Source organism: Phalacrocorax carbo, chromosome 27, assembly GCF_963921805.1.
Source record: "Phalacrocorax carbo chromosome 27, bPhaCar2.1, whole genome shotgun sequence".
NCBI lineage: Eukaryota > Metazoa > Chordata > Aves > Suliformes > Phalacrocoracidae > Phalacrocorax > Phalacrocorax carbo.
In genome coordinates, this window is record NC_087539.1 from 1,185,636 (window position 1) to 1,198,935 (window position 13,300).

Sequence of the window (13,300 nt, forward strand, 5' to 3'; positions counted from 1 at the left end):
CGCAGCTGCCTCCCTCCATCCCGGCGGGCCCCTGGCCGCGCCACAGCGGTGGAGTTTTTTGCCTTTTGCCGCTGTTACGAGTAGAAGCGAGGGGAGAAGCAGCTCCCAGCCCACGGCTGCTGGTTTGTGTGTCTTCTCAAGCCCCTCGGCCGGGCCGGTAAAGGCACCCCCCGCTCTCCCCCCGGGCTCTGCCTCCGCCCCCAGCTCCGGGTTAAGCCCATTGGCGATAGCGGCCCGCTGGAGAGGGGCCCTGCGGCCCAGAGCAGAAATAATTGTGGCAATTAGTGTGGCGGCTTCAGGGTGATTCAGTGGGTGGGAGGGCGAGGAATCGGGCGCCGAAGCCCCCCGCATGGGAGGGGGCGCGGTGGCATCCCCGGCCACGGAGCCCGGAGCCTTTGTGCCGGCGCTGGCGCGTCCGGAACAATGCGGCAGCTCCGGCCTTTTATCGGGACCCCTGAGGTTACTGCGCTATGAATAAATTACTTGGTGGAAGGGCTGCGGAGTCACGAGCTGGGGAAACGGGAGGAAGGCTCCCTCCTCCTCCTCCTCCCCCTCCAGCAAAGGGCGGCTCGGCTCCTCTCCACCTGCTGCACGGGACGCCGTGCGCGTCCCCGCTCCCGAGCCCCGCGGCCGCTGCTTGCGCTTCGCCGCGTCGCTTTGCTCGGCCCCGCGGTGCCGGGGCGAGGTTTGGGGCTCGCCGCGGTGCCGGGGCGAGGTTTGGGGCTCGCCGCGGGCAGCACCGGGCCAGGCTTGGCTTTGAGGGGCCTCTTGGCCCGGCGGCGGCCGGCGCGGGGTCTCCACCTGTGAGCAAAGCCCCGTGGCAGCGGGATGATGGGGATGGGGAGCCCCTCGCCCGGGGTCGCCGCAGCATCCGAGCTGGTTACCCCGCCTGGGACAACGCCAGCCTTGCCCACGGGCTGGCCCTGGCTGGGATGTGCCGGCACAGGGAGGCAAGGCAGGCGCTTCCCAGCATCTCAGGTTATTAAAATGAATTTGCAGCTGGACTCTGACCTTTCGGAGACTCAATTCCAGAAAACTTGTGAAACCTGCCTGCTCTCCCCAAATCCAGGCCAAGTCCTGTGCGGGACACGCTGGCGTAATGGTGCCGGCATTCCTGGCATTCCTCCCCAGCCCGGCCACACGTGCCGCTTGGCCCCTTCGCCGGGATGGTGGGACACGCACAGGCCTTTCCTCCTTCCCCGGCAGCCTGGTGCCTCTGCCCTGACTGCGTTTTCCTCCTGAGGAGACCCGAGGGATGGTCCCGGCTCCCCCATGGGCTCTCCCGGTGCTGCCTAGACCTCCCTGCAAGGTGCTCCCAAATCTTTTGGCAGCGAGGGTGGGCAGGAGCGTTTCCAGAGGGGCAGCAGTGGTGTTAGTCCTGAAATCTGGCATCCTTAGGGTTAAAAATCCTTGTCATCGGTGCAAAGTTGAACACGATGGGGCTGGCAAAAGCCATCTGGGACCGTGTGGTCGGTGCTGCTTCTCCCACCAGGGCCGCAGGAGAAGGAACCCACCTTCACGTGGCAGCAGGAGCAGAGCAGGGGTTTGTATGTTTAACAGTTACCTTCTGTAGAGAGCTTTAATAGGGTATTAAGGAAAAAGTGGTCTCATTAGAAAAGCCCGCGTGACAGCTGCTGTCCCCGCCTGGGTTTGGTGTTTTCATGCAGAATTTGTTCATTTTTGGGTTAGGCGCTGGGCTCGTAGCCAGGGGGTTACAAGGGAGCCTGGGTGGCTCCCTTCGATGCTACGGTTCAGCTCTCAACAAGGCAGAAACTCCTGGAAAACCCTCCTGTGGGTCCCCACGAAGTGAGGTTGGGGGGGCTGAGACCCTGGCACAGGGGACAAGGACCCGTCCTCACCCCAAGACCCCACCCCGGTGAGGCAGCTGCAGCAGGAGGTGTTTGCTCGGTGGGTTTGGGGCTCTGCGACTGTGGTTTCCCATCTTCTCCTTATTTATGCTCCCAAAGGAGCTGCACAGGCCCCTTCCCTCCGTCCCTGTTAGCCCTCCCGGGGAGATGGGCTGCTTTTCAGAGCTGCGGTGCTGTAGTTTTCCACCCCTGGAAGCAGGGCTGCCCGCCACAATCATCCTGATCGGGGTCCTAAAAATCCTCGGGGCAGGATGAGGCCCTCGGGCACCGGCAGGTCCGGCAGCTTTGCTGCTTGGAGGGTGCTCGGAGGGAGCAGGTGCTGGGAGAGGCAACGACACGGGATGGAGCCCCGCACCGTGAGCCCGTGCCAACCTCCCGGCTGGGGAATTGCCCCTTCTCCTGCTCTTTGGTCCTGGCCGCTTCCTCCGGCCCCACGGCCCCAGAGCAGCCCCACGGCCGACCCTCCGCGCTGGGGCTTTTCGGGGAGGTCTGGGGAAACCGCAGCTCTCTCCGCACCCTGATAGAAAAGCGGGTGCGTGGCGGTGCGTGGCCGGGGCTGCATTGCCACCTGGTGGTTACGGGGTCCTCACCCGGTCCCTGAGCAAACCCGCTGCTGTTAAACTCTGCCCCATCGATTTGGGGTGGGAGAGGAAAAACGCAGGTTCCCAGCAGGGTGTGCGGGGGCTCCCTACCCCCTCCTTGGGGAGGGAAAGGGGAGCGGCTGCCTTTGCCCTGGGGCCTGGGGGAGGTGGGAGGAGGGTGGGGGAGAATTCCCAGGGGAGCAGCGGCCATCCCCGCTCCGGCAGGGATGGGGGGGCGGCACCGGCTGGGCCCGGACAGACCCAGCCGAGCTGGGTCCTGTGGGCACAGGCAGGATGGCAGACGCAAAAGCTGTTGTGCCTGGCTGGACGGACGGACAGACCAGTGGTGCAGGTGCCCTGAAGCCCCAGCATTAAATTTCCAGCCCGTTGATTTGGCTCTGCTGGGACCACTTGTCCCCGTGTCCACGTTCTGTGAGCGTTTGGTGCCCAAACGGACTGCTCAGATGGGCTGAACTGGGCAGGGAGGGGTGCCATGCTGGAGGCGAGGGGCTGAGCTGGGGCACAGCGGTGCAGACAGGAGATGCTGAGTCCTGGGCGGGTGACACGGGATGATGCACTGGGGGGACAGGGAAAGCGTCCCTGGAATGTGCAGGCTTGTGAGGTCAGACTGGGGGGGGGGGGGAGGAGGGTGTCTGTGACCCTGAACCACCCTGATGCACCCAAGCAATGCTGGCACCCGTGGGACTCATCCTGCTCTTGCTGGCGGTGGGCGGCTGGTGTGATGACACGGTGGCGGCCAACGTGGGCCATCACACCATGAGCCGCATCGCCGAGCTGCTGTCCCCCTCCGAGTGCCGCCAGCTCCAGGGGCGGCTGGCGGGGCCCGACGAGGACCTGGGGGAGCAGGAGTTGGAGCAGCTCTCTGAGAAGAACAACCCCATCCGCTCCCGCCGCCGGCGGGACCTGCATGGCCCCACGGGATGCTCGGAGGCTCTACGGGACTGGCTGGGGACAGCGGGAGAGGTGACGACCTGGGACCGGCTGGCCCGTGGCCTCCACCAAATCGGGCGCCCCGACATTGCCCGGGAGCTGGGGAAAAACCTGAACCAGGACAGGAGCCTGGAGCTGCGAAAGAACGTGGAGGAGTACAGCCGCAGCGTGCAGCACCTCACCTCCTCCCTGCTGCTGGAGGGCGAGCGGCACGGTGGGGTGCGGGGCAGGAGGGCCCCGGCCGGAGACCTGGGGGACCTGCGCTTCGAGAGGCGGCCGCCCCCCCCGTACACCCGCAGCCTCCTGGGCTGGGTTGGCCCTGTGGTCTCGGGCATCCTGGGGGGCTTCCTCGCCTCCATCCTCTTCGCCGCGGCCGCCGTGTACTCCTGCCGCTGTACGCTGGGCTCAGATGCTACCTGAAATTGGGGTGTCACCCAAACTGGAGCATCTCTCAGAAGCTGCTGGAGGGAAAACGAGACTCAATAAAGCCTTGTGGCGGGGCTGAGAGCCGGGGACTGACCCCGTGTGTCCTTCTGGGCAGGGAGGGTCCCAGCCTCGGCTCACGTCCTGCTGGAGCATCCAGGGCTGGATGTCCAGCAGCCATCCCCACGACCCCGGCTGCGCTGGGCATGTCCCCGGATGCCAGAGTGCCCTATGGCAGGGACGGAGCTGGGCAGAGTCCCCATGGCCACGGCCTCGCTGCAGCCCCACGTGCCCCAGCGTGGGATGTCCCTGACTCCCGGCGTCCCCCCACCCCAGGCGGGGGGGGAAAAAAACCTCTCTGCTGCGTTATTATGCTAAGCCAGCACCTGGGGTTAATTATTCATGGGAGAGAGGTTAATTATAACACCAGTGGCCTGATTTGGTGGTGCGGAAGAGGAGTTTTGTGCTGCTTGGAATCGTCCTGGATGACATCCTTGGCTTTCCTGAAGGTGGGAGCTGGATGTGCCGAGGAGCCATCGGAGCTGCTGACGGTCTGGGGGCTTCACTCCCCTCTTGGTCTGTCTCTTATTGCAGGTTTAGTTTTTTTCTCTACATTTCTTAGCCAAGGAACTCCTGCGAAGCAACCCAAAGGCACGGGCTGTGCGTTACAGCAGGGCTCAGGTGGGGTTTGTGCTGCTGATGGGGCCGGGGAGGGCAGGACGCGACCCGCTGGAGAAAACGGCCACACAGGGAAAACAGCAAATATCCGAGCATTTGCAGATGGCGCTGAGGTGCCTCGCTGGCTTTTTGTGTGTGCGCAGTCCTAAAACTGCAGAAGCTGGAGGTCCCCAGGGGATGCTGCCAGGCCCGGCTGCACCCGGGGGGGATCCCTGAGCCCCGCCGCAGCATCTCGGCTGTCCTGGAGTGTCGGCGGCCTCTCCCCGCCGCTGAAATCAAACCAGCGCAGTGAAGAGGGGGGCGCGTGGGGCCCAGAAGTGCTTTGGATGTGATTATAGCCATCTGCATCACTGTAATTAGAATTAAAGCCTGTATTTGGTATCAAGTTATGGCTTGCATCAATCCAACCAGCTAGCAGTGGCATGCCAGCGCTGGAGAAAGGGAAGGGCAAATAACCCGAGCGTGGCTTTAAAAGGCGAGCGAAACAGTTGACTATTTACGTAATACATTTTTTTTTTCCTAAATGCAATTGTACCCAGTGCCCTTAGAGAGGGCCGTTTCCTGCAGCACCGGCGCAGCCGGGTCCTGGCACAGAGATGCTCCTCTCAGGGCGGCTCCTGCCCGTAAGCGAAGGTCAGGGCTCAGCGGCCGCCCGCTCCTGCTGCTGCCGGCCCCGCCGTGGGGGTCGCAGCTCCTGGGGGGAAAGGCTGTTTTGCCATCTGCCGCGCCGCCCTCCCACGCTGCGGCACATCTGCCCCGGCCACAGGGAGCCCGAGGAGCGGCTCGGAGGGATGGGGGGATCGGAGCTCGGAGGATGCTGTGCGTCTGATGGGGTTAGAGCTGTAAGGGACAACGGCGTTTACTCTGGAGCGGAAGGAGGGATGGTCCCCTGATGGCCAGAGATGCTGCTTGGGGGTTGCAGATCTCCCCGGAGTGGTGCGTGTTTGCAGGGGCAGGCTGATGCAAGGAAGCATGCGCAGAGCGGCGGCGGCAGAATACGTCCCCTAATGCAATTTAGCACTCGGCCTCCCCAAAGCACAAAAAGCCTAAATACGCCCTGCTCGGGCTGGTGTGAGCTTTGTGTTGAGACCATGTGGGTTTCAAAGCCGTGACTTGGCCCCCAGCTTAGCAGCTCCTTCAGGGCAGGGGCTGGATCTGGATGGCCACGCTTCAGATCAGCCTGACTTCGTAAAGCCACCGCAGGGGTTGCCTCCGCTGTTGGTTTCTGCTCCAGAAGCAATGACCTGCCCGAGCTGAGGGCGGTGGGTGTCCAGGGCCGCGGGGAGGGCGGCTGCTGCTGCGCAGAGGTAACAGAACGACAGTGCAGCCAGGAGAGGTTGTTAAAACAAGATGGACGTACCCCTTTATTGCAAATTCCAAAGCAAAAAGATGTACAGTACAAAGGAACTCAAAAGTTCAGCCATCAACCTCCCAGCCTGCTGTTTTAGCACGGTCCTCCTCCCTCCCTCCCCGGCTGCCTTCTCCCCCCTCATTCCTTCATGTAAAACAGAACAGAGAATAAAACCTAGGAGCGCAAGTGGGGAGCAAGTACAGCACGGGGGGAAGAATCCCAGTGCTGTGAACTGGTTTTGCCAAGCGGGAAGCCAGCTCTGGCCCCGACGGGGAGGTGGGCGGCCGGAGCTGTGCCGGGTCGGGTGTTTGCAGCAGCGGTTCTGTGCCTGTGATTCTCCATGCGTTACACTCGGTCGCTAATTAAGCCTCACAACACCCCTGTGAGGTAGGGAACGAGACACCCAATTCACCGGCGGGTAGAACTGGGACAGGAGACAGGCGGGAGTCCTTCCCCGCGCCCTGTGCCGAGCATGAGGCTGCACTGGGACTCTAGGAGACAACCTCAGGCACGCACGCATCTCTATAAAATTGCAACATGCAGCAAACTGTCAACAGGGAAAGGATGTTTATTGTTTTTAAAATCTCAAACCGGTGTCGTCTTTGCGTGGCACATTGACCCGCCGAGGTGCAGGACAGCACGGCCGCGGGCCACGTCTCGCAGTGCCGGTGGTTTGCTGAGCTAGCTGGCCGTAACCAAGCAGCAAAACTCATTAATAAATTGGACCAAAACGCTAATAGGAGAAATCACTTCAAGGCGATACCTTGGCTAGCTGGCTTGCAACAACTTCAGGTTAAACCCTGCCCTCGGAGGCAGAGGCAACGCCTGAGCGCCCGCCCTGCTCAGCCCTTTGGGTCAAAAGCGGGAGAAGCGGGACAGGACGATGGGCTGATGGTGGGTGTTCGCGGCTGGCTGCAGCCCCGGCCCAGGGCCGCACGGAGCAGCAGGACCCCGTGCTTTGGGAGACCCCACGGACCAGCCCTCGTCTCCGCACACGGGCCCCGCGGGATACGTGTCGGCGCTGGGGGAAGCAGGCTGAGCACGGGGCGAGCACGGGGCCGCGACGGCGCGCTCCCGCAGCGACGCGCCCAAGCAGGGGCTGCAGCCGGCGGCTCCCCAGCACCGTCCGCGCACGGGCGCTGCTGCCTCCCGACCTGCCCTGACGTCGCGTGGCCGAGGGCAGGCGGCCGCTGGGGAAGGGCTCGCTGGCGGCTCTGGATCTGCTTTGGCTCCTGCGTCTAAGTGCCGTTCAGCGCAAGTGCTTGGGGGGTCCGGGTTAGGCACCGGAGCGTGAAGTCCTCCCTCGCCAGAGCAGGTCCAGCGCGGGCAGCGGCAGCGAAGCCGTCCTCCCTGCGTGCGGCAAGGGAGGCGTCCGGCTCCCGCCGCTGCGGCTCCAGCTCGCCCGGCCGCAGGGCACCTCCCGGCCCCGGAGGCAGGAGCCCCGCGCGGACACGGACCCCTGACGGCATCGGTCCCCGGCGCGGGCGGCTCGGGGCGGGGAGCAGGGCTGAGCCGTGCCCGCCGGGCGCCCACGGGGACGCGGCACCGAACAACGCGCCGAACTCCCTTCCAACAGCTTCTACGGCAAGGGGCTCCGCGCGCTGCGTGCTTTAGCTAAAACCACTCTAGAAGAGGCCTGAAGGAAGTCCAGAGGAGCTGGAGGGGAAGGAGAATGCGGCCAGTCAAATAATTGGGACACCAAGACAACCTTACCTTGTACGGTGAAACGGGTAACGTTTATTTTATTTTCTTTTGGCTTATAGTAACGTAATTGTTAATCACGTTGGGTAAGATCAGGATGAGCCACCATGCAGTTTCTAATACACTAATCTTCGCTATTGAGCTTTTACAGCTTTAACATTTTATTTTTTTAATTTTTTTGTTGCGGCGGAAAATTAAATAATCCAAACTCGGGTGTGGCCTCTATGTAACATCACGGTTTTATTTTGATTTGTTTTGTTCAACATCGGCTTCTCTATTTTAAAAAAAGGTGAACAGGAAAAGTGAATAAAGCAGCTTGAATTGGTATTTCTTGCTCGCGCTTCCCCTCGGCTCTCTGAAGAACAGTCACAAACGAACCCAGAAGGGAGGATTTCGTAAGCGGGGGAGGGGAGAGGGCTACTTGTCGTAGTCTTGAGTTTGGCTCCGCCCGTTCCGTTGACACCCCCACCCTCGCCCTGGTCCCGCAACCCTGAACCCGGACTACAAACTCCCCGCGCGCCGCTGAGTTTGGAGAGGTGCGTACGGCACGACCGCCCCCACGCTCCTTGAGCGAAGCGTCCTCCCTGGCCTCGGCCGCAGCCCGCGGCGACGCGCAGCAACGCGGCCCCGCTGCTGCCGGCGCCGGCGGAGGAACCGACCCAACCCCCCACGGACCTGCCGGCGGAGCAGAGGGACTGACTCCGGCCAACGGCCAGGCGAAGAAGCGACTCGCTCCTGTTCTTCCTCAGCAAAGCGGACAATACCACCGGCCTCTCGCATTTAAGACAGATCTAATGTTAAAAAAATAAATATCTATACATAGTCGGAAGGGACTTTTCACTTTGAAGTAACCGAGTCGCTTAATGAACCTGCCAGCACGAACGCTAAACGTACCACGCTTCGCCTGCGAGTCAAGAGCCCAGCTTAAGAACAATTACGCAGTTTAGCCAAATCTTGCATAGAAGTGGTCAACTTATTGCACATCGGAACCCAAAAAATATATACTTTTGCTGTTGCAAAGATCATTTGCAATAAAGCTTTTTTTAAATCTAGTTTGAGGGGGTAGGGTTTTGTTTGTCTTTTTTTTTTTTTTTTCTTTCGGGGACATTCACTGGCTATCTAAAGTCCTAAGGAAAACAGAAAAATATTAAAAAAATAAAAATAAACATGGACAATGGCATAAGCCAGAAGCCATTCTATTATTTTTTGTAGTTCTTTGTATTTACAAAAAGGCATGCCGATAAAATAAAATGATATATTACAGTATTTATAATATTCTCTTAAAAAGTTCAACCACACTTTTCAGCTATTTTTTCTTTTTTTTCTTTTTTTTCTTTTTTTGTGCTGTTTACAACGTAGCCTGTACATATGTATGTAGTTGTTCTGTGTTACTATACATCGTATCCTAGGAGCAACTGGGGCAAGAGCTGACAGGATAGAAAAGGTTCCTTGCTGCGTTCCTGGGGGCAGCAGGGGTGCTCCGCTGACATGGCGATGGCTGGGCTGCGCGGCGAGGCCGCCGGGCTCGGCACAGATGGCTGCTGGATGGCTTCCTGCGCGGCTTCGGTCCTGTTCCGGGCTGTGAGAGTATGCAAACCGAGATTCACCCTGCCATCACGTTCCCGGCTCTCGGCTCTTTCCGCTATTCTGGGTACCCTTAACTTGCGCCACGCGCCGAGGCCCCCCGCCCCGGGAGGGGAGCAGCGGCGCCGCCGACCCCTCGCTCCTCCTTCCAACCGCCGGCGGAGGCAGCCCCGGCGCTGCGGACCTACCCGCTACGAAGACCTGCGCTGGCCCTGAAGAGAAAACACCTCAGCCAGCACAGTGGCTGAGAGCTGGCTTGGTCACGAGGACACCACGAAACAGGAGCTGGGCATGTCTCAGTCTGGTCATCGAGAAAAAGAAACGCTTGGACTTGGCTCGCGATGGTTCTGCGGCGCTATTTACTGCTGCAGCGCGACTAGGCAAGAGGTAGCTCCGAGTCCTACCCAACCTGCGGGGCCGTTTCAGTCACCGCTCTGTGAAAGCGTAAGGAACGGGAAGACCGTGAAGGCACCCGAGGGCCGGCTCTCCCCCGCCCCCCGCGCCCCCCCGGGCCGCGGCCGGCCCTGCGCTGCGGCGCGGTCCAACCCCTCGCGGCTACGGACGCGCGAGAACCCACGCAGCGACACAGAGCGGAGCTGCCACAGCCGGTACCGAGGAAAGCCGCCCGCGCCTCGGCGTCCCGGGCGGAGCGGGAATCCCGACGGCCGCGGGACACCGGGGCGCTGAGTCCCGGCCCCGGTCCCCCAGCCCCGCTACTGGGATCGCTTTGGGTAAGCTCCCCCAGTTTCTACCCGTAGAGATACCGTGCTACGGTTTTTAGCACTTATCTCTTAAAAAAAGAAAAAGTGTCTACGCTGCAGGATGGAGGCTGGATAATAATTAATATTGATGATAAATATTGCAGGATACAAATGAACTTACTGACCGGTATTTAAGCCCTAGATTTTGGTTTTACAGTGACAAAGTATAACAAGCCATTCTCAGTTCTTATCGCCTCCCCTCGGACGAGGTCCAGAGCAGCATTTAGTTTTGTTATATTTCAGTGTGCAAAAAAAGATGGCTGTATGGAAAAAAAAGAGACAAGTTGTTAAACATACACACACCATTATTTCATCCGCTTGTTTCTTTTTGTTGGTTTGGTTTTTTTGTGTGTGTGTTTTTGTTTATTTCTCCTACTGGCAGGTCTCTAAGGGTCACTAAGAACTGGGACGTACTGGTGAAGGGCGTGAGGATTGTTAATCTCCGAATACAGTGTACGGTAGTCAGTGGAGTGCCTCGAATTTATGGCTTCACACACCGCTGTGGACAGATTACCGAGTGCCTTGTGGTTTAATGGTTCCTCATGCATGGTTCCTGGTCACGGCATGCCATCATGCAAATCGGTTCTATGCATTGAACGAGCACTTTTTTTGGGGGGAATCAGCCTGAGCTGGCTCCAGGCTGAAGGTACCCGATTACCCCATCTCCCAAACCAAGTAAAGCCCATGTAGAAAGTAGAATGCAGATAATAAATATCAAATAAACTATGACAATTAAATGGCATGGGCTAAATGGGTGGTTTGTTTCTATTTTCCTTTTTTTTTTTGTTTTACTTGTTTTAACTTTTTCCTTTTTTTTTCCTTTTTTCCCCTTTTTTTTTTTTTTTTTGCTGCTTAACTAAATGCAAATCTAGTTTTGCATGAACAAACCCTTTAACATTGTGACTTCTGGGTTTTCTTTCAATAATAATCAACAAAATGGGAAAATAAAATCCATTTTTGGCTGCTTTGGAAAATATATGAATCCCAGCAGCGGGTTTTGTTTCTGTGTGTGTGTGGTTTATTTTGCTTGTTTGTCCTAAGTTGCATTGACTGATGTGGAACATGCAGTATCCACCTGCCCGAACAATAGAAAATCCATTTTTTTCCTTTTTTTGTGTTTAAATGTTTGTTTACAAGGGTCCTTTATACAGGTGGTAGGTCACTGCTTTAGATGCAACGCTGTCACACAGTAAGCAGACTATGTTTGGTATAAGATCTTCAGGTAAGTGTCTCCACAGCTGTTCTGTATTGATATATTTCATGAAGTTTGTAAACAATCTTTCCACTTGCAAATATTTTAATTTGTACAATTCTATTATCTTGCCTCAACACTTGGATTCCCTGACGTCTTTTTGCCTTTTCGCTCTTTCTCGCCTTCCCTCCTCCGCCCGCTGCTGTTTCTCCTTCTCAGGTTTGGTAACACTGTCGTACGAGGGGAGGGACGCAGTAGATGGGGTGCCTTCTTTTTTCTCCCTGTTTGCGCCTCCGTTCTCCAGTTTTGCGGAGACCGGCCTTCGGCTAATAAAGCCCCGCCTTGCTAAACGAGCCCTGTAAGCCCTCTGGATAACCACTGCTGAAACTTCTTCCTGCTTACGCCGCAGCGTGGTTGTGATAGGCTCATAAGACACTTTGGAAGGGTTGGATGCCACAAATCTTTCCTCCATCTGTTGTCTCAGTATATCCAGCTCTCCACTGTCCCCCAGGACACGTTTGGTGAAAGCAAAGAGGATGTCTAAACAGTGGATCCTGTCTCCACTTACCATAGGCAGGTCCATGGCAATGAGTTCAATGGTGTTGGGTTTTGGGACGCGGAGAGGATGTTCCAAAGCATCAGCAAAGTCTGCGAGCTTGCTGTACTCTATGAACTGTGTGGCGTCGGGGTCAAATTTCTCCCAGATCTCGTAGAAGGTCTCAAAGTCGTCCTCGCTCAGCGGATCCGCGCTCTCCTCTGTCGCCACGCTGAAGTTCTCCAGGATGATGGCAATGTACATGTTGACCACGATCAGGAAGGAGATGATGATGTAACTCACAAAGAAAAATATCCCCACCGAAGGGTTCCCACAATCCCCCTTAAAACCACTCCCAGGGTGCTCCTTGTCTAGGTCGCAGTCTGGGGGCCGGTTTAGGATCGGCAGCAGCAGGCCATCCCACCCGGCTGACGTGGTGATCTGGAACAAGCAGATCATGCTGTTGCCAAAGGTCTCAAAGTTGAACATATCATCTATGCCGGCCTCATGCTTGACGTAGGCAAAGTTTGACATGCCAAAGATGGAGAAGATGAACATGACCAAGAACAGCAAGAGGCCAATGTTGAACAAGGCAGGCAAGGACATCATTAAGGCAAAAAGCAGGGTGCGGATTCCTTTGGCTCCTTTGATCAAACGCAGGATACGTCCAATGCGAGCCAGTCGGATGACTCGGAAGAGAGTGGGCGACACAAAATACTTCTCAATGATTTCAGCCAGGAACATTCCTACAGAAGAAGAGAAGGGACAAGTGTGACAATGGCGACAGGCGCGCTGCTGCTGCTTCTGAACCTAGTCGGGGGCCTGGGGGCACAGAACACCTTGGTCAGATTTTTTCAAAGGAGGTTTGCGATCAAGGGGCCTCACCTTCAGGCAGCTAAGTCTTGGCTAGCTGCGCTGGCTCCCTAAGTAGCTCTCCTCAATGGAGAGGGAGAGAGGTACAGCTGCAGAGTGGTTCGTTCCACCTGGGTAAGGATGGGTGAGCTGTTTCTTGGAGGTGTCTAGCTCTTGGTGCCTAACTCTGTCATGGGAGTCAAGACTATGGACTCTACTTTGAAGACGCTAAAAAATACGTAGGATACATCTTATTTCTAGCAGCAGACAAACCTGGGTCTGAGTTTTATAGTGCAGGCCAGTCTCTAAATGTTGGTGTCTCGTCAGTGTGCCTGGGCAGAGCTGTACCCAGCCAAGGATTCTGAGTCACCCGGTTGTATTTGTGAGGTTATACATATTTTACAGATTAGCTGCTAAAAATCAAAACCCTGTTGGAGGAAACTGGTTGATTCAACATTCAACCAAACTGAATACAAGAGTGCAAATCACATGCTGATGTAGGAAGCACTGCAACGCTATTTTCAGTGGTTAGTAAGCATTATAACATTCTGATGAGGTGAGTAAAACGTCTGTTTTAAAGACAGGGAGAGTAATTGTCAAGTGTTTTACTCCATACAACTGGAAACGAATGCCAGAACAGAGGGAGGAGGGTGCATTAGTCAGGACTTCAAGCTGCCAAATTCTGCCCCAGTCTCTTCACAAGGCCAAGAAGAGCACCTAGAAGTCCTGGTACCTGTATATCCCCTTCAAAGACAAGAATGCGCTCTACTCTGCAAACACCAAGGCAGCCTAGCACTCACAGACCTCTATCTAACCGGTGTCG

General features: G+C 57.2%; 1 protein-coding gene across 4 annotated transcripts in view; it reads right to left on the reverse strand.

The window, feature by feature from the left end:
• Nucleotides 1-10,238: 10,238 nt before the first annotated feature.
• SCN8A (sodium voltage-gated channel alpha subunit 8) overlaps nt 10,239-13,300 on the reverse strand; it is a 56,578-nt gene continuing 53,516 nt past the window's right edge. For all 4 annotated transcript variants that reach the window (XM_064474218.1, XM_064474215.1, XM_064474216.1 and 1 more), the window contains one exon: nt 10,239-12,371. In XM_064474218.1, the coding sequence (XP_064330288.1) occupies nt 11,224-12,371 (1,148 nt within the window). In that variant the 3' untranslated portion in view covers nt 10,239-11,223. The remainder of the gene's footprint in view (nt 12,372-13,300) is intronic.